The sequence below is a fragment of the Gymnoscopelus braueri genome (assembly GCF_963280865.1).
Source record: "Gymnoscopelus braueri genome assembly, chromosome: 18".
NCBI classification, from domain to species: Eukaryota; Metazoa; Chordata; class Actinopteri; order Myctophiformes; family Myctophidae; genus Gymnoscopelus; species Gymnoscopelus braueri.
This window is the reverse complement of record NC_137618.1, coordinates 28,049,062-28,075,178: the sequence shown is the minus strand read 5'-3', so window position 1 is coordinate 28,075,178 and position 26,117 is coordinate 28,049,062. Positions and strand designations below refer to the sequence as shown.

The 26,117-nt window shown below is 40.0% G+C and overlaps 1 protein-coding gene across 1 annotated transcript; it reads right to left on the bottom strand.

The window, feature by feature from the left end:
* Positions 1-16,698: 16,698 nt before the first annotated feature.
* hacd2 (3-hydroxyacyl-CoA dehydratase 2) lies at positions 16,699-24,776 on the bottom strand. The gene is made up of 7 exons (XM_080413070.1): positions 24,589-24,776; positions 22,703-22,820; positions 21,933-21,951; positions 19,859-19,947; positions 19,033-19,154; positions 18,184-18,362; positions 16,699-17,554 (listed from the first exon to the last, which is right to left on the bottom strand). Exons 1-7 carry the CDS (start codon positions 24,723-24,725, stop codon positions 17,472-17,474), a joined length of 747 nt encoding a protein of 248 aa, XP_080269196.1. The 5' UTR covers positions 24,726-24,776; the 3' UTR covers positions 16,699-17,471.
* Between the last annotated feature and the right edge of the window lie 1,341 nt (positions 24,777-26,117).

Below are 26,117 nucleotides of genomic sequence, written 5' to 3'. Positions count from 1 at the left end.
GTAAGTAGTGCATGCCCATACATCAATATCATGCTACCGGTTGTTGTAAAAACCCAATTTCATCTTATCTAAAATAAGTTTAACATTTTATCAGACCGAACGAATAGAAGGAGAAGAGACTCTGTATTTCATATTTCAGCTGAGCGGTGGCAAATTCCGTCTGAGATTCAAACAGAAGAGGTCAGAATCACAGCTCCTTCCTGATTAAATTACAGCTTTGAGTGCACCTGCCACTCACAATTTATCACTACCATCAATTAAACCTTCATGATCCGAATGCCACAGCACTGTGAGCCAGGTGTACACTCTTACAGCTAAAGCCCTGAAAATGAAGGGTGATTGTTTACTTTAATTACACCTGCCTCTTCGACTCTGCCCCGGCTCCCTTTCAAAAGGATTCATTATTATCTTCATTGGCCTCATTGTCCTGATTATAAATGGCCTGATAACACTCTTGATTTATGTGTCTACATAAAACAGCTCAACAGATAACTTTTATTGTACCAGGGTACAGGTCTTCGCATAACATTGACTTTGCATTTTAGATGTATGCATTGTTATAGCTTTTGAAGCACAGCCTTTGAGCTAAACCAACCCTAAACTCTGAGCAAGCAGTACCCTTTTTAAATAGTGTTGAGGGGGTTTTGGCTTTCTTAAAGAATGCAGCAGAAAGAGACGAAAGGAAGGAGAGGTTAGAGGAGGAATGATGCAACCAGGATGTTATAATTATGTGGTCAATGAATCAACTATCATGAACAACCAGACCACCACGTACAAACCCAGACCACCATCATGAACAAACACTAGACCACCACATGTACAAACCATGTACAAACACCAGACCACCACCATGTACAAACACCACACATTTGTGATTATTACACATGACAAAGACAAGACAGAATGTAAGTGGGGTGTAAACCCTGTCCACCATCTCTTGCTATGCGGCACCTTGGTTAATGTATTGTTTTATTTCCAATGCATCAAACCTCATCATTCTACATGTCTCCATTTCTGAGATATGACAGATTATGCCATTTTAACCTTGACCTTGACTGTGACCTTGACCAAATTTTTTTTGGGGCTTTTATGCCTTTATTTTGACAGGACAGTATGGGGACAGAGATGGGGGGGAGACATACAGCAAAGGTCGTCGGGATCGGGAGTCGAACCCGCGACACGCTCTCAAGTTGGATTACCAGCATATGTTATATGCGCCGGGACCGCTAGGCCAGCGGACGCCCCGACTTCTGTCATTTTTTGCTCAAAAGTTAATCATGTCTTTGGGGCAGCATAGGAAAATCTTTCTTTCCATTAGACTTATTTTGTTCCCTGACACCCAGCAAGTAGCGATTACAATACCCTGCCACCAGGGGCTGCAGAATAGCGGGGGTCACTCACTGGCAATCGTTAACCCCCCTTTCATGAATTACGGAACATGTATTCTGCCGAGAACATCTAAGCTAGGTATTATGTGTCACAATCTGCCCCTGCGCTGCATGCCACTGCCCCTGCCCTGTGTTGTGTGCCCTTGCCCAGTGTGTCTTCCTCCTGAGCTCCCCAGCCCCTCCCCTCTCCTCTTTGAACTGTGAGGTGTACCTCTGTTTGCCTTATAATATTAAGTAAAGTGGTCGTTCAACTGTCCTCCTTGGTTTCCTGCCTTTACTTTGAAGTTAAGTTGCTGCATATGGGTCCAAAAAGACCCGGTTCCCTGACATGGTTACATGTCATTGTTCCGACATTACTAACCCTATCCCTAACCGCACGCGGAAGCCACGTAGTCGGAGTAGTGGGATGTCGGACTTATGAGCAGTCACACCCTGACATTATGGTAATAGAACTTTAGGTCTAGTAGTACTAAACAGGAACATGTGAACTATATTTCATTTGCATTTCATACAAGTGTCAGGTGTATAAGGTGTTCCCTCCCATCCCTGCAGGACACCGAAAGAGTGATCAAAAAGGTCAACCAAAGAACACGCCTTTTGTATAGGATTTCCTCTCTAGTCAGTAAGAATACCTTGATGATTCTTACAGGGGCCCTCATACAAGGTCATTACGATTATGCATGCTCCTCATGGTATCACAGCACCACCAAGGCCTTAAAAACAAGGCTCCAGTCCAAACATCCCAAAACAAACTAGTAAGGCTACATCTTGGCCTCAAACACACAACCCATCTAACCCCTGCTCATTTTGCTAGGATAGGATGGCTTAGGGTTGAGGACAGAGTACAGCAACTTACAATGGGCCTGGTCTACAAGATACGCCACATGTGCACAAAATGCGCAACACATTCATTCAACAGTATTTTGAGTATTTTATTTGTTAACCCATTAAAACCGGGAAAGCATCTGTGTCATTTCAGATTTTAGCTATATTTATGAGTGTGTGTGTGTGTCACGATTTTTCAAAAATAGCAGATATACAAGCTCATAGCACGTCACTTCGTTCCGTGCTAAGATATGAATATATATATAATATTTTTAAAGCGAACATTTTTTAACAAAGATCTTTGCTTCTGGGGGTCCCTGTAACAAAAATATTTTGAGATTAGGGTCGGCGAGCAAATACAATGTCACGACATTTCAGTTCAAATAAAAACAAATTCTCACACTGCTGGCCAAACGTTTAATTTTGCAACAATGGAAATCTGAATCTAGTCCTCTGTTCCAGCAGTGGCTTAGAGACTTGGGCAATGTCCTACACATGGAGAGAATTCGGTATGCAATCATCAAAAAAGATAAGGTCTTTCTGAAAATATGGCAACCCCTGTTGGATAGGTGGTCGGTCTCCTGTGACGGAGCCCGTGCTCGAGGTGGCCCCTCAAGTGTTTGAGAACAGTGTGGGTTGAGCTTTCTCTGTGCCTTGTTTGTATAACACAAGCTGTCATGTCATCTACTTTGATACTCTTTTGGCTGAGTTTTATCATTTCCTTTTTTTCTTTCTTTTTTTTTCTCCTTTTCCACTTTTTGCCCTCTTTCCTGTACTTTTTAATACATTGTCAATTACAATCTTGTGAGGGCTGGGTGGGGGGGTTTGTGTTTGTCTTGTGCGTTTGTTTGTTTGTTTGTTTGTTTCACAGAAAATTTGAAGAGTCCTCTGTCATTGTTTATCCTCCTGTAAAACTGACATCTTCAATACAAATTATGTGAAAATAAAATAAAAATAAAAACAAATTCTCAAAATACTAAATAAAGTGCTGTATTTTTTTTAACGCAATGCTGTGTGGAGTTCTTCTTACTTTTATCGGAGTAAACTTTTCTCTCTTAAACTACTTCTCTCTTTGTTTATGAACAAAAATGGACGATCAGAATCTGCAGTTGACATAAAGCAGTTTTAGGGGACTGAATTGCATTTTTTGGCATTTTGAAATGCCAAAGTTCAGTTCAGTTTATTTCAACAAATCAGTTAAATAGCACAATCATATGAGACATACTGGAGATATGGGAAATCGGACACCCTGATAAGCTATCTGAATCATGAGAATAGGGGCCCAGACACAGCAGTGTATTTAAATTCCATGTTTATTAACACGTCCAGATTAAAAAATATGTATGTATTATACAGTAACAATTACAATTTAACCTAAGCCCCTAAAATATGCAGTACTACTACATTTATTCCATCAGTCTAAACTCTACTAATTTATTAAATAGGTATTATACAATACATAGAGACATATGGCAAGTGTAATAAAGACACAAAAAGACACTATTTAAATGGATGGCGTAAAATGCTAAATAAGTCCCCAGCCAATCAGGGTATTCAAGTTTACAAATATTTTAGAAGCAACTGCAGCCAGGCACTCTTTGAAAACACAGATAATAACACTTTCATAGTGTAATCAAGCACATTCCACACCTGTGGAGCTCTGCAAACCACACTGAAGCTTGTACATTTAATTTGACTTTCTGACCCTTTATAAGATGCTTTTTTGTAGTCTTATAATATGCGAGGGAATGTAAGTTGGAATAAGGTCACAGAGTCTGTTGTTACATTATATAAGAATTGTGAAAGATATTACATTGACTAAACCTCAGAAGATAGTTGTGGAAAAGAAGGTAAATACCTGTTTTATATTTATAATGCCTAAGTATAAATGCCTTATTTATACTTCGTTGTGCAACGTGTCGCTCACCAAAAGTAGCTGATCTACAAGCTCAACAACGCGAAGGTTTAATGACTGATTTCCACTTGATTGCACACTGTCACGCACCAAAAATAGCCGATCAAACATAATAGATAATAAAAGCTGTAAAGGGAATATTCCTGCTAAGCCTTCAGTTTTAAAGATTATGGGCCATAGACTAGGAGGCTATGCAGTGATGGTAGAGTCAATGCATTTAAAGGTCTATGTACACTAGGCTTCGGACATCCCTCAGTACAAAATAACCAACTTGCGCAAGGAATCGCAAAGGGATTTACAATTTTGGCAACGCAAAAGTACCCGGGAACAACTGCACTGCCAACTTTTTGCGGCTGCTCTATATGTGGTGAGAGAAAGTGGCAGCCAACCAGAAGCACTATGTGGTTTGAGCTTGTGAGCTTGTAGATCTATTATTGTCGAAACATGTAGAAGAATTGTGAAATATTTTGAATAATTTTGAAAACACACACACTTTTCAGATGGGGGGGTCTGCGGCCATGTGTATATAAGTTTGGGGGCTTCTTTACATGAAAATGTTTGATAACCACTGGGATAGAGAACAGAATTAGCAGAGAAACATGACGATTGGCAGGGGTGGCAGGTGAAACACAGGACAAGGCTGGTGAGTAGGGAGAGAAACACAAAACACCCCCAAAACATACATCTGTTTCATAAAACCGCAATGAAATCACTCCAATACATAAAAGCAGATTACAGGCAGATACCCACAGAATGTGTCAATTCATTAAGTCCAGAGCAAGGCCAGGAGTCTATATGCTTGTGAATTAACGGAGGGCCTCTGGTGGTTGGACAGAACCATGACAGCATTACTCCATCCGGAAACCACAATCAATCCCAATACCTGTTCAATGATTCAAGGGCTTTTTGCGACTTAATTCAAGATATTGGGACTGATTGACAAAAAGTCGAATCTATTTCACCCCATGTGAAAAAATATACCAACTTTATGTTCATTCATTTAAAAATACATTTTGGACCCTAAAAATAAAACACTTTCACACTGAAAAATATAATTTCTGTTTATTTCATTTTAATGTGTCTTTTCTGGCTTCTCCAGGCTATATATTAAGAAATATTTGCAATATAGTTTTCTACATGGGTTCAGTTTACAGGAGGGATTGCGGCTGCTTCCCCACAGTCATAAACAATCAACAGCCAGGCCAATAAAAACTATCCATAAAGATGTTGACACAGTTCACAGCCTGACAGCCACAGTGGAATATCATTGATAACTTGCCTTCAACTGTAGTGTGTGCTTTTACGTTTCATATGAAATGGCTAACACTGTGCGTGCAAATAAAAGATAAGCATGTAAAGCTATTGTTGACATTCATGGCCAGTTAAATAGCAACAATCTCCTCTGCAACAAAGAATTTTGCCATTGCACAAATGTATTTTTCTCAGTGAAAGGTCTAGTGGTTGTTAAACATTTTCATGTCAAGGACCCCCAAATGGATCATGTATATCATGTATCAGCTGTGTTGTTTTCATCAGTAATGGAATTCAGAGGAACAAGAAAAGAAGTGCCCTTCGGGTGTTAGGCCCCATCTGAAAAGCCCCACATTGGCCCAGGCCCCACCAATTCAATTCAATTCAAAGGGCTTTATTGGTGTTAAGTCAAAACTGGAGCTTTGACTCAGGAGTGGAGCTTCATTGCCAGATCCTCTTCCTTATATGGTCAAAACACTACAACTACTCAAGCAGCACTACACTTCCCAGAATGCAGCAGCAAAATGGCTGCTCGTTATCAGATTAGGAGCACCGGAAAAGGAATGGAGGTGCTCACTCATTCAAACAATATCCAGAGAGAAGGAGAGACTCCAGAGAGGAGAGAATAAATTCCAAGTTCCAGTAAAAGAGTTCAGCCCAAAGACGCCAATGTTCGGTGAAATGGTTTTATTTAATGTTGCTTTGAAATGCTGTTTAATGTTTGCAATGCTGCTTAAATGTGTTCATGTGTACTGCTAAAGTTTAAGTTAAGGAACACATTGCAGCATCGGTCAAATAACTCATTACATTGATTTCTTGTGTTTGAAAAGTTAAAAGTGTGGAATACAAAAGAATAATACAAAGTTAAAAAGGCTAAAATCCTGTTTATGATTTAAAATGTAGACAATTCATGCAATTACCATGTTGTGGTTTATTTGATTTAAAACTACTAAAATGTAGAGTTCATGAATTTGCCATGTTTAAAAAAAGGTTTAAAATGTCAAGTGAAAAAGAGCCAATCTACAAGCTTGTGGATCAGCTATTTTTCTGAACATGTGTCTTTATTGTTATTTATATAATTGTTTAAAGACGCTTATTGTTTGGTCTAAGGGCTTTAATAGTTTAAAGCATTTAATTGTTTTAAAGCATTTATTGTTTTGAAACATTTATTGGTTTGGAACATTTATTGTTTTTACATTTATTGTTTTTGGACATTTATTGTTTTTAGACATTTATTGTTTTTGGACATTTATTGTTTTTGGACATTTATTGTTTGAAACTTTCATTGTTTAAAACTTTAATTATTTAAATCTTTATTGTTTAAAACGTTATTGGTTTAAAACTATTGTTTGAAAACACAAAGTTGTTAAAAAAATTAGTTGTTTAAAGAAATGCATGATTTGTTGTAAAATGGCAATGTTGCTAATCTTTATGTTTCTCTGTGTTAAAGGTTTACAACCTAAACTTCTAAACTACTATTGATTGACCAGACCAAATCAACTAAAGAAGCCAACCAATGAGAGTTGGAAAATAAAAAGTTGATTGAGTTTGGAACTTTGAGTTGCGTCCTTGTATGTCCTTGACAGTTGTAAACCACAGCGAACAGCCTGGACCTGAGGATAAACGGCTTCAGATCCAGAAATAAGCTGTTGACGTGGAAGAAGTCAAGATGGCAAAAGAAATCCTGGGGAAGTCGGTCAAGCAGCTCGAAAAGGAGAAGACCACTGCAAAAAGCAGCTTCAACAGACAAGCCAACTTTGACATGCTCTTGAAATTCCTGACAAATCAAGAAGACATACTAGAGACTTGAACAGCTGGAGAAGCTGGACCGTTCAGACAAGTATGCGACAAAGATTGCCTCAACAAGAACTACAAAGAAGGGAGAGCTTGTCTGCTGCTCCTTGTCCAACTTCTTTTTCAAAGAGCTCTCACTTTGTTTCAGCACCTCAAACTCTTTTTTTGAGTTTTGAACACTCAGCCTCCAGCTTGCTCTTGCTGTCAAGCTCCAGAGTCAACCTGTCGTTCTCCACCTGCAGAGATTCCAGGGACTGGGACTTCATGGAATTTGCCTCTTTAAGTGCTTCATTTTCCTGACACAGACTCGTGATCCTCTGGCCTTCAGAGCCAAGCTGTTCCTTGGATACATTGAGATGATCTTGGTACTTGGACTTCTGTTGCTTCAACATTTCCAGCTGAGTTTCCATTTCCTTCTTAGAACGTTGGAGCTGCTCCACCAACGCCTGAGCTTCAGTCTTCTCCTGCAGCAGACTGATTTTATCTTTTGTCAGTTGGTCAAGGGCCTCAGCAGTCTTCCCAAAGACCTCGGCAACCTCAAGCTGCTTAGAAAGTCTTGTGGGAAAGTCCATTGGGGAAGACAGTGGGAGGAGCACATCCTGACTTGCTGGAAGAAGTGGAGGTGGCAGCGTACAGATCCAGAACACACTTTGCTCGCTCCATGAGGACATCATCAATCATATATCAAGAAATCACAAGTTCAACAAGCGAAGCAGCCCGGCTTCAGAGGGAGGATGTGGCTCAAACCATAAGAAGAAGTTATCCTGAAGATTTGGAGGAAAATGGACCACAGTTCCTGAAGTTGCCAGTGGAGGAGTGGCCTACAAAATCAGCTGGAGAGGTTGCAGCCCATGCCAGGGAAAGTATAAACAAACTCAGAAGGAAGGCATTCTCGGCTGCAACAAGAGCTCCAGCAAGGATGAGTCTGCAGAAAGACCTACGGGCGACTAAGGAAAGTCCAAAAAGTGATACTCAAGAGGTAGAACCAACTCTTCCAAGAAGGAAGCCCACTGGCTGGGTTAAAGATCTTGTGTCCAAACTGGTTAGTCATCGCCTGGGTTTGTCAAGCTGCCAAGCACGTAAGTGCCAGTCCCCAAAACAATCAAAGTGGGAGGATGAGTAAGTGCCAGACCCCAAAACAATCAAAGTGGGAGGCAACATCACCCAAGCGAGCTGTGCTGACTGGCGAAGAACTGGTTGACAGCCGTGTGGCTTGCAGGAAAAACAAGGCAAAGCGGTGTCAACAAATCATGGCTGACCTGCCTCTACAGCAAACAGGCCCAGCTGCACCCTTCACCACTTCACCAGTCTCCACCATGGACATGCTTGGCCCTTATGAAGTGAAGGTTGAGGTCAAGGAAAGAACCAGGGTCAAGAAAAGAATCAGACTCAAGAAAAGAATCAGACTCAAGAAAAGAAAAAGACTCAAAAGTATCTGAACGACCAGAGGTGTGTGAGGACTTGTGTGACCTCTCTGGGTTTTGGAAAACCAGGAGCTCAAGTGGGTGTTAAGTCAAAACTGGAGCTTTGACTCAGGAGTGGAGCTTCATTGCCAGATCCTCTTCCTTATATGGAAGGCATCGGTCAAATAACTCATTACAATGATTTCTTGTGTTTGAAAAGTTAAAAGTGTGGAATACAAAAGAATAATACAAAGTTAAAAAGGCTAAAATCCTGTTTATGATTTAAAATGTAGACAATTCATGCAATTACCACGTTGTGGTTTTTATTTGATTTAAAACTACTAAAATGTAGAGTTCATGAATTTGCCATGTTTAAAAAAAGGTTTAAAATGCCAAGTGAAAAAGAGCCAATCTACAAGCTTGTGGATCAGCTATTTTAAGGAACATGTGTCTTTATTGTTATTTATATAATTGTTTAAAGACTCTTATTGTTTGGTCTAAGGGCTTTAATTGTTTAAGCATTTAATTGTTTTAAAGCATTTATTGTGTTGAAACATTTATTGGTTTGGAACATTTATTGTTTTTAGACATTTATTGTTTTAAAACATTTATTGTTTTTGGACATTTATTGTTTTAAAAAACTTTAATTGTTTGAAACTTTCATTGTTTGAAACTTTCATTGTTTAAAGTTTTATTGTTTAAAACTTTATTGGTTTAAAACTTTATTGTTTGAAAACACAAAGTTGTTTAAAGAAATGCTATGATTTGTTGTAAAATGGCAATGTTGCTAATTAGTAAAGCGGAAATATGCCGTTTTCAATACACGATAGTGCACTTGGTGATACAAGCGCGAAATTTGGCACAGATGTCCTTCATATGACCCTAATTGATAATCAACCTCTGGCCACGCAAAAATCCTAAGATTTCAAGATGGCCACCACCAGTTTTCAAAATGCCTGCAACTGGGCCAACATTTTGGACTATATCACTTTGCTGGGGCTGTAAATCTTTGATTTCCCCCTTATTTTAATATAGGAGTATATGTTCTGAAGGTATTTCTACCAAGTAAGATCAAAAAAATAATATTAGGTTCCAATATGGCAGCATATTTTCCAATATGGCTGCCGATAAATTGCATAAATGTACATTCACATGAGCTTGTAGCACATGTATTTGTATTAATTACCATACACAGAATCGATTTCTAGCACACTTTAAAGTGATTTGGTAGCTTTTTAATGACCTAGGGCAACAGACTTTTCAATATGTTAACCAATAAATACAAAAACTTAGATATATATAGGGATATTTTCTCAAACAGGTGCTGACCTTTTTCTCTTTCCGTGGAAGGACAAAACTGCATGGCATCTGCTGAACGCATGAAAGAAGCAAAGACCTGATGACTTTGATCCAATAGCTGATGCATTTTCATGAAGGGGGATCCATCTGAGGTCCTTCGACAGCTTTTTCAAGCCAAGTCTTTGTGTCTGGGTAGCTCAGTCGGTAGAGCTTTCACCTTCGGAACACATGGTCATGGGTTCGATCAGGATCAGTGTATGAGTAGGTACGGTGAGTGTGGTGCTCCACCTCAGCAATACCAGGGGGTCTATAAGACCCCTGCGTTCTCAGCTGATACTGACAATAAGTCTCAGACTTACTTAATATGAACAAGTGCAACTGCTATGACAACAACGTCAGTATCTGAGTTGCGAATCATGATGTGTCAGATGCTATCCTCTGCAGCTCTGCCTCAGATACTGACATTGGCCGCGTTTCCCAAAGAGATTCGTAGAGATGCTGCGTTGAGCATCTGCGCAGGTTCTACGACGGGTCTTACGTGTGTCCACACAGTCTGCGCAGTACCATAGCAGCCACGTAGATTTCAGGTCATGCGCAGCCTACGCAGCTTGCGTAAGAGCCTGGGACCCGGCGAAACCTACGCTCTACCCTCATTAGTAGCAGCTGGTTGTGCCCAACGTGCAATCGGTTCCCACGTCCACGGTGTTACGTGTCTGCTAAAACTACATTTGGGAGACAGAATGGCGTATCCTACTCTCCTCCTACTTCTGCGAGAGGCGTAGCCCTGCAGTGCTGTCCTACGAAGCAGTTTGTTACTAGTGCCCTGGGGCGGTAGTAACCGACCGACCACACACACATTTAATTTATATATGTGTATATATATATATATATATATATATATATATATATTGCGGCCGGGCCGGTGCGTAACGACAGCTTGCAGATCTTTTTTTTTTTGGGTAGGGTGAGCGTCCTCTATGCATGAACCCGAAGTTTACAAATTGTACTGTACTCTCACGAATGATCTCTGATCTGATCATCTGATAAAAATATTAAGCAAGCCAAGTTAACTAAAGGACGTAAGACCCCAGTTCCCCTCACAAAGTGACAGCTGACGTCTGCAAGATATAAATGTATATGAAAAAACATAAATCTACCAAAAGTAACAGCATTCAGTATGGGTCCGCCACTAGCTTAGCGGTCTAGGCGCATATCACACAATTTGGGAATCCAGCATGATAGCTGACCCGGGTTCGACTCCTAGTACCGACGACCTTTACTGTGTCTCTCTCCCCTTTTCCTGTCAGTCTGTTGTCCTGTCCAAATAAAGGCAAAAAAGCCCCTAAATATATATTTTTAAAAAAGGACGCAGAATGTCCCATTTCCCAAGTTTAATATGTATAAATATATTTTTAAAATAGCAGATTGCAAGCTCACAACGCCTCTTAAGCTTGTAGATGTAATTTAATGCATAAATATATTCAAATGTTGTATTTAGAGTGGACTGCTTCAGGACATCTGACAGTTGACTCTGTCACCTTTTATAAGATGATCTAATTTGCTAGAAGTTATAAACACCGGATTCATGCATATGTAGTGAAGCAGTGAGCTGGGATTGAACCCGAAGTTCCCACTCTCCAGCACGACACGTTACCAGTCATGCCAATAAGCCTGAGCTCGATTGCCAGGTCTTTTGCACCCTGTTTCTCGCTAATTTGAGTGTGGGGGCTACACAGAGAATCAGCGCAGCAGTTCCTCCTATAACAGGCTGCTATGATGATTAAAGTCCCCAGTTCCTCTCACAAAGTGACAGCTCTTGCGCTCGCCATGTTTATGAACGGTTAAAAAATATTTTGAAAATAGCAGATCTACAAGCTCACAACGCCTCACAAGCTTGTAGATCTGCTATTTTCAAAAGATTTTAATACATATTAAATTTTGGAAATGGGACATTCTGCATATCTTTACTTTTGGTATTTTAAGTAAATTTAATTTACTTGCATAATGGGGACACTTTAGTGTTTTATTTACCTTGCAGATGTCACCTCACCGCTGTAATTTAATTCATAAATATATTATTCAAAAGTTGTATTTGGAGTGGACTGCTTCAGGACATCTGACAGTTGGCTCTGGTATTTTTATGATCCATTTCACTTTCGCAAAGGGTGTTTAAACTGCTGTGTAGCGTAGGACAGCACTACGTAGTTCATGTAGGCTTTACGTAGGCTGCGTCCAGGAGGTCTTCACGTGCATGCTGTCTCGCGAATGTAGTTTTAGCACACACGTAACGAGAACCTACGACGATGGTATCTCCTGAAGCCAGTTTAGATGGCACGTTGCACACACAGCTGCTACTAATGAAGATGCGGGCGGGGTTGCTACTGCGCAGGTGCGTGGAGGCTCTTACGCAGCTTCTAGGCTGCGCATGAGCTCAAATTCGTTTGGGAAACCTGGCCATTGTTGACATAACAGTTTCACTTGTTCAAAGACTTGGCTTGAATTAGCTGTGGATTGCCTTTGGAAGGAGGGAAGGATCTCAGATGGATCCCCGTTCATGAAATTGCATCAGCTATTGAATCAAAGTCATCAGGTCTTTGCTTCTTTCATGCATTCAGGGGATGCCACACAGTTTCGTCCTTCCATGGAAAGGGAAAAAGGTCAGCATGGCAGACAACTTCTCCAAATTAAGTTCAACACCTGTTGCAATAAATGATAAACATGTGCGATATGCGAGGAGTTCATAGTACTCATGTACGATAGAACTTCATAGAAGTAGTTCCTAAAAGGAAGTGAATGCAAGTGAAGTGCATTCCAAGCAGGACATATATGGGGCCAGTCACTCTTGTGCAGTCCTGTTTGCCAAATTATGCCAGAAGCTGACACGATGTGGATGTAAAAAAGCATGTTCTGGACACTGCAAATGCTTTAAGTTTGGACTTATCTGCACACCCCTCTGTGGTTGCAGTTGCTAGTACACTGGCCTGTCACTTGCCCAGCCACCTTGTAAATGAGAATGTGTTTATAATGACTTGATAACAAAACAAAAAGTAAGCACTAAGCTTTACCAAGCTAATAAATCACTTTCAAATGTTCCATAAATGGATTCTGTGTATGGTAATTAATACAAATACTACAAGCTCATGTGGATAAACCATAAGCAGATGCACATTTCTGCAATTTATCGGCAGCCATATTGGAAAATATGCCGCCATATTGGAACCTAATGTTACTTACTTGGTAGGAATACCTCCAGAACATATTCTCTTATATTAAAATAAGCCCCAGCAAAGCGATATAGTCCACACATTGGCCCAGTTGCAGCCACTTTGAAAACTGGTGGTGGCCATCTTGAAATCTTAGGAATTCTGCGTGGCCAGAGGTTGATTATATCAATTAGGGTCATATGAAGGTCATTTGTGCCAAATTTCGCGCTTGTATCACCAAGTGCACTATGGTATCAATTTTCCGCCTTACTAAATCTTTGTTTCTCTGTGTTAAAGGTTTACAACCAACTTCTAAACTACTATTGATTGACCAGACCAAATCAACTAAAGAAGCCAACCAATGAGAAAACGGAGTTGGAAAATAAAAAGTTGATTGAGTTTGGAACTTTGAGTTGCATCCTTGTATGTCCTTTGGAGCGTAGAAAGGGACTTGACAATTGGCATGAAAAAAACATATGTTTACATTGCCAAAGCAAAAGTGGAACGATAACATCAAAGCAAAATAATGTATGTACAATTAAAACGGAATAGAAATGATGTGTACATAGAGATGAGCAACTGAGGGAAATCTAACTTACAAAACTATAAGAATTATGCATTTGCTGTCAGAAAGAGTTAGCCTATATATATCCATAGGAAAGGTTAGCTTGGGATTAGCCTCGGAAACCCAGGCTTTTTTTTTTTGTTACAGCTTGGGATAAGCTTTTGCAAGGTTGTGCACAAATAGCAGCTGTTTTTCAAAAGTGTGTAAAGATAAATGCTCTGTTTGTATGTACAGTGTTTCTACAATTTACAATTTAGGCATTTAGCAGATGCTCTTACCCAGAGCGATTTACAGTAAGCAAGGTCAAGGAAAACGCGAGGTAATACATCAAGTGCATAGAAATGGTAATCTAGGATCATAGGTAAACCAAGAACCTATCATCAGTCTAGACAGTTAAAGTATCTAAGAAATATTTTTTTTGGCACTCACCTCTCATACCACCATCATTTCCCTAAGTATGCTAGTATGCTTCCTTGTGGAACAGCTTGTAGATCTGCTATTTTCAAAGGATTTCTATACATTTTATACATCTGCTAAAGCTGTGAAATGGGATATTCTGCATAATGAGTACTTTCTACTTTTGGTACTCTAAGTACATTTTGATTACCAATACTTAAGTAAATATTGAATACCTAGCTGACTTTTACTTATAACAGTATTTCTACATTTTTTACTTGTATCAATACCACAAATTGTGGTATTGATACTTAAGTAAAAAAAAAATCTCTCCCACCACTGCTTTCAGGACCTGATGGACGGACCCATTGACTTCAATGCATTCCATCGAACTTCAGGCTCAGTGCGACGAATCTACCAAATGGAATTGCTGGACCAACAACTTCTTTACACAACCTTGGATCAACCAGGGAGAATTCCAGTCGCTCTCCTGAGCCACTGCTGCCCCCAAGTGGTCATGCAACACATTGATATAGGTCCAGCACCTTGAGCATCAAGTTTCTCGCCACTATCCAAGTACCAGAAAGGCTGAAACATTGGATCTCCATCTATGATAGTTTGGATTGTGCCAAATAGATAAAAATTAGAGATGTAGAGACAGGTTAGTGAGAAATAGGCTGAATGATGAGCTGGGATATTTAAACATCTGTTGCTCTATGTAATGTACCAACACTGTAAGACAAAACAAGGATCACAGTGAGATGAGAACTTGAAATGGAATCATGCATAGATATTATGCACACAGATATGCACACACGAACAATACAGGTTGAATCGTCTGCTCTTATGTGTGTGCCCTTTTATGTCTGTATGACCACTACTTGGTTTATATCTGAGACATAAGTTCTGTAATCACTGGAAATAAAAGGTAGTCTTCAATCATGCTGATGTCTTTTCCCCACTACTTGAACCTGTTGTTAAAAGTTTCTAATATAATAAATGTTTTTTCTACTCCCCAATATTGGTATCATCTGCCCCAAAATCCAGGATTACGAAGGCCTTAATTACAAGTAACAGTATTAGACCAATGTTTTGCTTCCCATATCATGAGTTTATTGTAAATATATACTTTAGGACTTGAATTAGTTTCACAAAGTCTGTTGGTCCCATGCAAAACATTTGTATCAAAAAGCTGAACTTTGCTCAGTAGAACCAGTTTGAGTAATATGTGGCATGCTTTTAGGTTGTTATAAAGGATCATCATTCTAGGCAACTGGATTATTTCCTCTTTCATGCAAAATTGTACATTGACCTGCACGCCTGTCAATGTGAGACATTTCCATCTATCCCAATCATGCTTAAACAATGTCTTCATCTGTGGATGAATCAGAATAGAAAGACAAGAGCAAGTATGATGATGCAGGCTTAAAACCAACCACCTTGAAGAAGAGCAATGCAAGACCAAATTTTAGGGTAACTCAACTGAAAGAGAGATTGCCGACATACAATGTGTATTTTCAATTTGGGATGAACTCAGGAATTGCTGAAACAGCAGTGATGGACATTGTTTTCTAGAATACTGTTCAAGGTACAGTTTGTACAGTTCACAGCTAAAACATCCATTTGGCTAATGTAAACGAAGGCAATCCCATGGTACTGACGTCGGGTAACTGTATCAATGGGATCGTAACAACAAAAAACGACATAAGGTACTGGATCATCTGGGCTATAGAGGGGACGGGGTAAAAGGGATAACGATTTATCATTCCAAGTCACCTCTCTCTCTCTTTCTCTCTGTAGATTACATTTTGACTCACTGTTTAAGTATGACTAAAAGCTCACTAATCCAAATCATTCCAGTGTCAAGGTTAGCCTCCTTTCAGTGTACGATATGCCACTCTCAAGTAACGTTTATCTGAAGAAAGCTTCACCTTCTCAACATACATATACATTTTGTATTTCAATTAATGAGCCACCCCATGTATCTACAGTAGTTAAATGTGCATGTTTTTACACCTTTGGTAAGAATTGTTTACAAATTACTGCACTTTAAGCAGTTTGTATACTATGTTAACGTGTCTGTCTTTTTTTAAGTCATGTTAAAAATGTTCTCTTAATTTTAAATCTTCTGTGTAAAAAAATCACATCAAACTTTAAAAATACAGGTGGCTGTGTTTGTGTGTGTGTGTGTTGAGATTTAGGGGGTTCATGTTGAAATACTGTATGAATCCTATTTTCCTTGTATGAGTTATGGGTGCAAAAAATCTAAAAGGTTCTACAAAGAGAAATATCACTATCCAAGAGCTAATACAAAGTTACGCATGAAACTGATTCTCTTTTTTGCAAAGTCAGCCCTCAGGCTTGACTGATGTCAAAACTTTGACACATTTTGACAACAGCCACTAGCATAATCAAAGCTCAATTCAACTCCAGCTTCTCAAGGATGTACATGTAGAAGATGTATGATTTCAAACGTCCATATATCAAATAAAAAATTATAAATAGAACCAACCCACAAAATAAAATAAAAAGATGATCAACATTCTGTAATAAATGCTAGATCACAAGAAACAAATGGGAGATGTGTGAAAGCAAATTTCCAAAACAACCAACTACATCAGCTAACTCTTTAGTACACAAAAAAAGAAAACCATGCAAACACAGAATGAAAAAGCTTTATTTACCTAAACAGGGAATGTAATCAAGCCTCTGCAAACGACAAATAAAAGAGATGTCTCAAAAATAACTTAACAGGCTTTCAACCACTGTTTTTACTAATATGGATCCAACTGCTACTAGTGCCAGCATAATCTATACATTGCTCTTTTTATGTTGTAAAAAATGACTTAATGCTACTTATCATTAAATAACATAAAAGGTTATGGGGGGGTGAGAGATCTATTTTGTTCTCTTCTACAATGTAATTTGAGAACAGGCTATTGATTGTATCAGTGCATTCAATTCATACATTGTGTCTGACCAGCGTTGTGACCTGGCTCTGCTCACTGCCCAAAACAAAGAGGCAGTGTGACTGTATCCCTTTTACAATACCATTTCTTTACAGTTGTGAGCTTTCAGAGTTAAACATAACTGCAATTTGTTCATAGAGACAAACACAAAAAGAAAATACCAGTCCATTTATATTGTGCAGTACATGAGCGATCAATATAACCCAAAAAACAATCCAAAAACCAAATCAACTACCAAAAAAAAAACAAAACTAAAATACTTGAGATCATCTGCCAGGTAACTCTGGGCTCTGTATTTCAACAAGCAAACATGGTTTCATTGGCCAGGCAGGTATGCATTTGTCTTCGGAGAAGTTCTCTTCTGTCCGCTGGTAAGTCATTTTTACATTGTTGGGCTTTTTTTCTCCTTTTGGTTTTGTTTTGTTTTCACCGTGCTTGATCAGATGTGGCCATCTGATTCGGCTTACTCCACCTTGCTGTATTCCTCCACATGGCCCAGCACTTTCTTCCTCTGTCGCAACATGTGGAAGTAAAGCTGGGGAAACACTGGAGCAAAAGACGACAAAAATGGTTGTTCAATTTGACATCAAACTATTTTGTTTTTTTCCCGCATTTTCTTCCTATTTAATTATATAAATTCCCCATGTGTGGTGCTGCCCCTGTCACTACCAATCCCCCACAGTTGGCATGAAGAGGGTATAGACTGCTGTATGCCTCCTCTGATAAAACATGGAGTTACTAGCCACTCCTTTGCACTGACAAGGAGCAGGTTCACTGAGAAAGTGTAATGTTCATCTTCCCCATTTCCCGTCCTGCCTGAACAGACACCCCAACAAACCAGTAGTCGCTAGTGCAGCAAAAAGGAGATAATCCTCTGCCAGCTTCCGACCCAGTACCAGTGCCAATTGTGTACATTGGAGCGCAAGCAATGCTGTAGTAAATGTAACCCAGGTCTCTGCAATGTGTTAGTGTTTTATTCCACCCAGACGTCTCAAGCATGTGGAGTCTATAAAGATTACTTTTCACGATAGGATCCTGATTTCTGTTTTCAGTTTTATGTGTGCAGGGTGACTATCCCTATTTCCCCATAACGGGATTACAGTTTTTCAAGAAACAGTGTGGTGATTGACAGTTTGCCGGGAAGCATAAAATGCTGAATCTGTTGAGCCACTTACGTGGAATGTACGAGACCATGGTGAGTATGAGGAACGTGTGGTAGTCAAAGGAGAAGTTGTACTTATTGGGAAGAGTGACCGAGTATAGGCCTGTCTTCTGCACATATGGCAGTGCTGCGTAGATAGTCAGCAGCTCCCCTGTCACCCCCATAGGATACAGCATAATGAAAAAGGTGTACCTGTAGCATGGAGGAGAGAGACAACATGGGTAGTGTGAACCACATTTTAAACCGTAAATGTTCGCCTTCAGTAAGCATATATTACCTCCATTTCATGGATATAGGCAATGCAACAAAATTATTATTTTTTAAATCATCCAACATAGAACTGTTCGGGGATCAGAACATTTGAAAAGAAGGATCATTAAGGACAATGCGTATTGCATTTTCCCGAGGTAGCAACACGCATTTTCCATCGTTGGCACATCTTCCATCATTGACACACTTGCACACAATTGGTTGAATTTAACACCTTTGATCTACCTATCATATATCTGTCTCCAAGGGCAGAAAGAAAAGTGAAAGTCAAGGAGGCATGGTGAAGCTGGAGCAGTAGTATTTTGTTACCTAGCAACAAAGCAAGCCTCTTGCTTATGGGGGGAGAGGCACTTAACAAGGTTGTGTTGGTTGTTGTGCATGTAGATTTATTTATTGAGATACAGTACTATAGACATTCATGTTGGAAAGCTTGTTTGCTGTCAGCAATTGTCTAATCTATGGAACACAAGTCACAGATATTGTTGAAATAGCACCATAGATGGGAGTGGGACTATAATTTTCAACATTATAGCATGGATTTAATTGTCAATCTGAAAAAGTGTTGGTGCTGCTAAGGACAAAACTTCCTTACCTGGCCCATTTGATGAGGTAGGGCAGATGGTTGAGCAGGCTGAATGTGTAGAAGGAGTAGCGGATAATTTCTGTGACGGTCCAGGCTGTTACAAACAGCAGCACACTGTCCTCACTCTGCACCTGGAAACAGACATGCACATGGCAGTGGAGAGAGCAAAGGCAAAGAAAATGGGCATTATACAGTAGCTCATCTGCTTTAAGTTATGTTCTGTCATGTTGCTGGCCAATAGTCTATTACAATTAAGTTATTTAGCGTACGTTCTTATCCAGAGCAACTCACAAAGTGCAAGGTCGGAGTAAGCGCCATGAACACACCAAGGCAAGGAAACATGTCTCAAGGGTGTGAGACATGAAGTTAATTGTGATGCAAATTTGATGCACACTCAAGAATATAAATGCACACACTAACACATATGCCCAGGCAACCACACACGTGCAAACACACAGACAGACACACACACACAAACAAGTCCACGAAAGGCCTTTTAAATATTTTACCCATATAAAAACACACAATTTGAAACCTAAAATGCACTGGACATGCATTTAAAAATGCATGTTATAGCCACAGTACTGCTTTAAGCATATACACTCCTGCAACATCACAGATTTCAGTGGCTGAGCAAAGCTATCTTACAGTCCTTCACTTCCACTTCTCTTCAGTCTACAAACAGGGTAAATAATACAACATTTAATTATTATGAAAATGTGTATGTAACAGTATTTTGTCAGTCAACAGCAGAAATAAATTGTGTACGAGACAGAAGACACAATGTATATCTGTGTGCGTGAGCGTGTGTTGAACTTAGGGAAAAGAGCCTTACCTCTATGACACTGTGTGTCACAGCCCAGGTGAGGAAGACTCGTGACAGGACCTGGAAGCCAGTCAACACCAAAGAGGACGGCACGATTCCTGCAACACAGCACCAACATTCAGACTAGGAAAGAGCAGCAGTAACTTTTATTCAAAATGAATGATGGGGACTAATAATACTGTCAACACTTCTAGCATTCAAGGACAGGTTACTACAGAGAACTGTATTGTCCACTTTAATACTACACAGGTAATTGTGCTTGCTAAAGACCTGGACAGCAGTTTATCTAACAAAATTGTTTGATCGATGAACCTCCACAATATAATAATAATACTGGTATAGTAGCCTGGCCAGTAGAGGGTAGCTCTGAGCAGTGTTTGTGCACATACATGTGTGTCAGAGCAAGAGGAAGAGTGTGCATGATGTGTGTGTTTGAGAGACAGATGGGGGTAAGAGTCAGCAGGGAGAGAAAGACAGAGGGGCTGAAACGACAGGGAGCCGCTCCCTGAGCCAAGCGAAGGAAAGGTCAGCGAAGGAAAGGTCAGCTGGCTTTAGCTTCAAATCCATGATAATGAAGAGAATGGACTGTGAACCCATTGCGCCAACAGTACATAGAGGTCGCCCTCTTATCACATTAACACTGTCTCAGCCAACATATTCTCTCATATCTCCCTGATCCAACCCATGGGTCTACTCTACTCTACTTTCTGGCTGCAAGGGTAAAAGAAATACAATTACAATTTAGGCATTTAACATCGTCACCAAACGACAGGATAAATGTAGAGTGTAAAGGCCTTAGTGCTACAACGTAATCAGTATACCAGGTAAACATCACACCCACCTAGCGTCTGTTTAAACAACAAGCTCTCTATCTACATTAAACAAAAATATATACAAATATAAATAACATTAAAATAGGAATTGTATGAATGCATTTATCATGCCCGCCAGGAGGCCGGAACAGCCGAAAGCAAGGGATTATGTTTTCTCCCCTGTGCCCGTCTGTCCGTAAACGGCTAATCTCCGGCACCGTTGAATTTATCGGCGTGAAACTTTGCACGCACACTTCCGGTAGGCCAAGGAAGAACCTCTGCCACAAGTTTTTCAAATTGGCCTCATGGTGGCACTAAAACAGGGCAATTCATGTTTTGGCCTATAACTCTTGAACAATCATATTGTACAATGGTGTACAATTTAAAAAATCCTTGGATCATGATGCAACTTCCCACATAGGCCACACCCATTTCTACCTGACAAGGTTTTCCGCCATTTTGCATTTTTTGCCAAGCACACATACATGTTGCTACTACTCCTACAGATTTAGTCCAAAACTCATGCAAATCGGTACACATGACATCATCTCTGTGATCAGGATTATCTGTCAGCTTTTTCAGATTCCCTTCCGATTGCCTACGTTTGCAGGAGGGTCCGCAGTAACGATTAAATTAGGAAAAGTCGTTAAATATGAAGACAAAAAAATGATAATGGGTGCGATACCGTCTTATGACTAAGTATAAACATTAGCCAGCGGAGGAGGGAGAGGGAGGGGTGCCGTAGCCTTGTAGAGAGAGGGAGAGACAGCGCACAGATGGAGGACTGAATACATTGCTGATGAGCCAGTCCTTCCGCATTCACGTTTGTGAATATATTATTAACATCGCTGTGAATGTGTGACTTTCAGCGGAGCGTTCATGGGAGGAGCACGCAATTTAAACATCGATATCAATATACAGTTCATGTTCATTTAATTGTGGGAAGCCAAATTCGTAAAATTATTAATTGTACAGCCCTATTAGAATCGATCAAAAAATTGGCAACAATAAGTGATATAAGGAATGGGGGCTATATACAGTCATTCTGAACATGCATGAGGTAGAGTCTGAAGAGTACATCATGGTCGCTAAAGCCTGATTTATATTTTGTGACTTGTCGTATGACCATGTTGCTCGCCAAAAACAGCAGCTCTACAAGCTTGTCATTTAGATTGGCTATTTTCGGCAAGTTGCACCATCGTACGACAGATTATAAATTAAGCATAAGTGACTTTCACTAAAAAGCAAAGGGAGGGTTGAGGGAGACTCACCAACAGCACAGTGCACTATCTGTGAAGGAAAAAGAAAAAGCAAGCAATAAGCATGCAACTGGGAGATAAACCGATGACATAAAGCCAATGCAGTTCCAAGGTTCCAAGGTTCCACACTGAATTTACAATAAATATATTATTTCACAGTCCGACTTCATTGTAGGGATTTATTTTTTGTATACCGGTATACTGTATAAAAATATCTTAATGGGGTGCCTGCCCCAGTGGCCAACTTATTAGTGCATCAGTGATGCGTTGCGAGCTTGTGGGATCAACTATTTTCGCCATGAATATAGGTGTGTCTTGAGATTTTGACTTACCCATTGTTGTTCCCTGGTCACATAAAGATTAAAAACTGCTGCTTTAGACTGCACACTTCAACACAGTGGATGCAACTAGGGAGAGTTCTATTTCACTCTGGGAACGTGGGACTTTCCTACATGGTCTTTTAATTTTGGGCATAATTACAGCTTTTTCATAATGTTTACCATGCAGGTCATTTACAGTATATGGTTTGTGTGCAGTCAGGCATGGTACTTGGGATGATATGTTGCTGTTGCAGGAGATACTAAACTCAGAACAGGCCAGATACAAAACTATTATGATCAGTCATTCTGAACATGCAACCACAAAAAGACTCAATCTAATCTACTTATTGGCACCATGATTCTCTAAAGCTTTGAATAAATCACTGGTAAGTAATGAGTAGCCATATTACGATAGTACATGTGTAGAGAGACGACAGATGCTCTGAACTGTCCGTAACCCACCTCCAACATGGCCCCAGTCTGAAAGAACTTCAGTGGCTTCTCTATGGAGTAATAGAGGCCATGGTAGCTGCCTCTGGCTAGGTATGCCCTGGCCAGGCCCACAGCTATCACCAGCCACCTACCAGAAAAACATACAGATGTTATTTAAAAGCAAAAGAAAAGAGCTTTCACCACAAAATGTTCCATTTGGCAATACAAAGTTTACGGTATACCCATAGTCAGAGCCACGGTCAGACTCAGCATCTTGTGTCATGAATTCTAAACATCCTGCTACTGCAAAACCAATATACCCAATCAGTTGTTTTTGTCTTACATTTTACCTCACCTGATGACTTCTTATAGTAGGGATATTTTTATATGGCAAATGTTACTTTTTTTATTACACATTTAACCACCCCTTGCAGGAAAAACCTTTACCACAGCATCAGTCAGAAATCTTAAGACAAGGGTACAACTTCGGCAACATTTTTCATGTTAACGTGGCCTGTCACAACAAGGTGATATCAGAACTTTCTAAGCATTACATGCTATTGAGAACAGGATCTGCCTAAGCCTCGCTATTTAATTCTTAGAATGCAGCCACTATGTCTGAACAATGATTAGCAATGGATAGTAGGGTATACTTTGTATCCATCCTTGTGCTTAATACAGAGAAGCTACTGTGTGGCCAGAGAGGATACAATAATGTAACCTAACTGGTTCGAGCCATCACGTTGGTGCCAAAACAACGCCTACTATTCAATTGTGCAATAGGCTACGTTATGTAGGCTATCAGGGCAAAAGACACAGACATCTCAGTCCATGGTACAAGCCAATTTGGAATTTTGAAATGTAGGGGAAATGTAAATCTTGCAAAACATACCCATGGCCATGGTGGCCTCACTTGCTAAGAAACTCCCCCTTTATGACTGCATCAGATATGTACTCACAATCTTATGACATTGCTATTCATAAATGCAAGTATATGACAAGAAAACTGCAGACATGTGATGAACAACAGTGGTGTGTTAACACTGTTCTGTTCTAGGCCGTCAGACAGCCATGACAATGAACCCATTTGCACCCAAGTATTTGACATCTGATTCTGCACTGTCTGGTGGTGGAGACGAGGAGGCCGTCAGAAATCTGTCTCAAAAGGCCAAAAACAATGACAGTTCTGTCGTATAATACATGTACCATACCGTCACAGACGCATTACACAAACATAACATGACGTAAAAATCAAGAAATCCTTCCAAGAATGCTGCTGAATGTGACAGGAGGTCCCATGATAAGTCTCATTCATTCAGCAACACTCCACTCACGCAGCTAGCCCTGAAACATGACTGTCACATCATGACAGTCATGGATGAACTTCAGCCTGGTGTTTACACTTTCTCCGTTTACGGCCGACCATCTACATAAACGTTCAAATTTCAAATATAAAGTGTTCACCCCATGGCCACGGATGTTACAATTCTGTACGGGCTCTCAGAAGTACCCGTTTCTTCCGTATTGTTCAATAAAAAGCTTTTGAATCCGATCTGTGGCCATTTCCTCCGTATTTTCGCGATATGCTTTCAGATACCCTATCGGTTGGGAGGTGTATTGCACTCTAATACATTATAACTCCATTAGAAAATGGCCATCAATCGGATTAAAATGTTTTTTATTCAACAATACGGAAGATACGGGTACTTCTGAGGTGCCATACAGAACTGTAACATCCGTGGCCATGGGGTAAGCACTTTATATTTGACATCTGAACGTTTATGTAGATGTACGGTCCAAAAAGGGATAAAGTGCAAACACCAGGTGGAAGTTTCGTCATGACTGTCATATAATATATGACAGTCGTGTTTCAGGGCTAGCAGCATACATACCAGGGAACACACTAGGCTACATACCCAGCTGTCATTACGACGTTATAAATAACCAGATAGGCCGTTGCCAGAGCACCTGGTCCCCTCTTTTTCTTCGGGGCCACTGCATCACTGTGTGCGGCTGCTGTTTTGCTGCTGGTCCCCATAGCAGGTGCTGACATGATGACTCTATGATGACTGACTGCAACTCTGAGCTGTTGGTCCTGGATGACGACGACGACTGCGCCGCCGAATCGGGAAATGACAGGCTCAAAGGCCTCCTGGCAGTGTTGCCAGATTTTGTGAGAGAAATAAGCAACCAGGTCTAGGAAAACAAGCCAAAAAGAAGCAACTTAGGCCACATTAACTAGGTCATTAATTAGGTCACTATAAACCTATTAATATGCGTTGTGGCTATATGAAAATGGTCGATCTACAAGCTCACAACGCGTTGCCATGGGACGCGTTTTGAGCTTGTAGATCTGCTATTTTCAAAAAGTCTTGCAATAAAATGTGGAATATCTGGAATATTTTTTGAAACATTCCAAAAACACAAATGCTCCCTGGCACAAAATTATTATTATTTTTGTCCCGAAATACGAAAATATTTTGGAAGCAAGCCTAAATAAGCAAGCACACTTTAGAAACAAGCCCCCCAAACAACGCCGCGCAACTACCAATATTTACAAGCAACTTTACAGAAAAATAAGCCCAAATTCGCTTATAATAAGCCGACATGGCAACACTGCCTCCTGGGTGATATTGGACCGTCTCTGTGACGAGCGCCGCCTCCTGGCCACAGCTAGCAACATGCAACTAAACGGATCAGTGTTTGTTTGCAGCTGCATCTAACAGAAGTCATTCAAAAAATATTACGTCGGTGATTGTCATGCATATTAATTATAGCACATTAAAGTCACATTTCTAGTCAATTATTTAATGTCGCTTAATGGAGAAACAATAAAGCATTTAATTTATCGAGTCAAAACCTTCCTCCTTTTCCACTAGATGTCAGTCTCTTGCATTACTACTTGAAGTGCATTGATGTTTTTTATTAAATTGTATTTATTTTTATTTTATTGAGAGTCATTACTCAAAGGATAACGACAGTGACAGTCTGAGTCACTTTAATACTTTATTTATGCTCCTCTGGTCACCCTGGAGGTCAAAAACCTGTTCAGAAACAAAGGGTGCTCATCAGGCATTACTGAAGGCAACCTAAGCTTCTAGATAAAAGATACAAATGGTTCGTCAATGAAATAAATGATGGATGTGACAACTGCGTCATCTAGCAAAAGTGCATCCATAAGACCCTCGGGGGGGGGGGGGGAAAGAAAGAAAAAAAAACATATTTGCACACTCTGTACACTTATATAAAAAAATCACGTCGACACTATTTTCATTTTAAAATATGTTTTATTTCAAAACTACAGGCTAAATACACTTCTGGTTGTTAGTGGCGCGTCACTAAGGTATCCTTGTCATATTTTGGCCTGAAATGACAAAGTACCGTACACCAGTGTTGCCATGTCTGCTTATTATAAGCGATTTTGGGCTTGTCTTTCTGTAAAGTT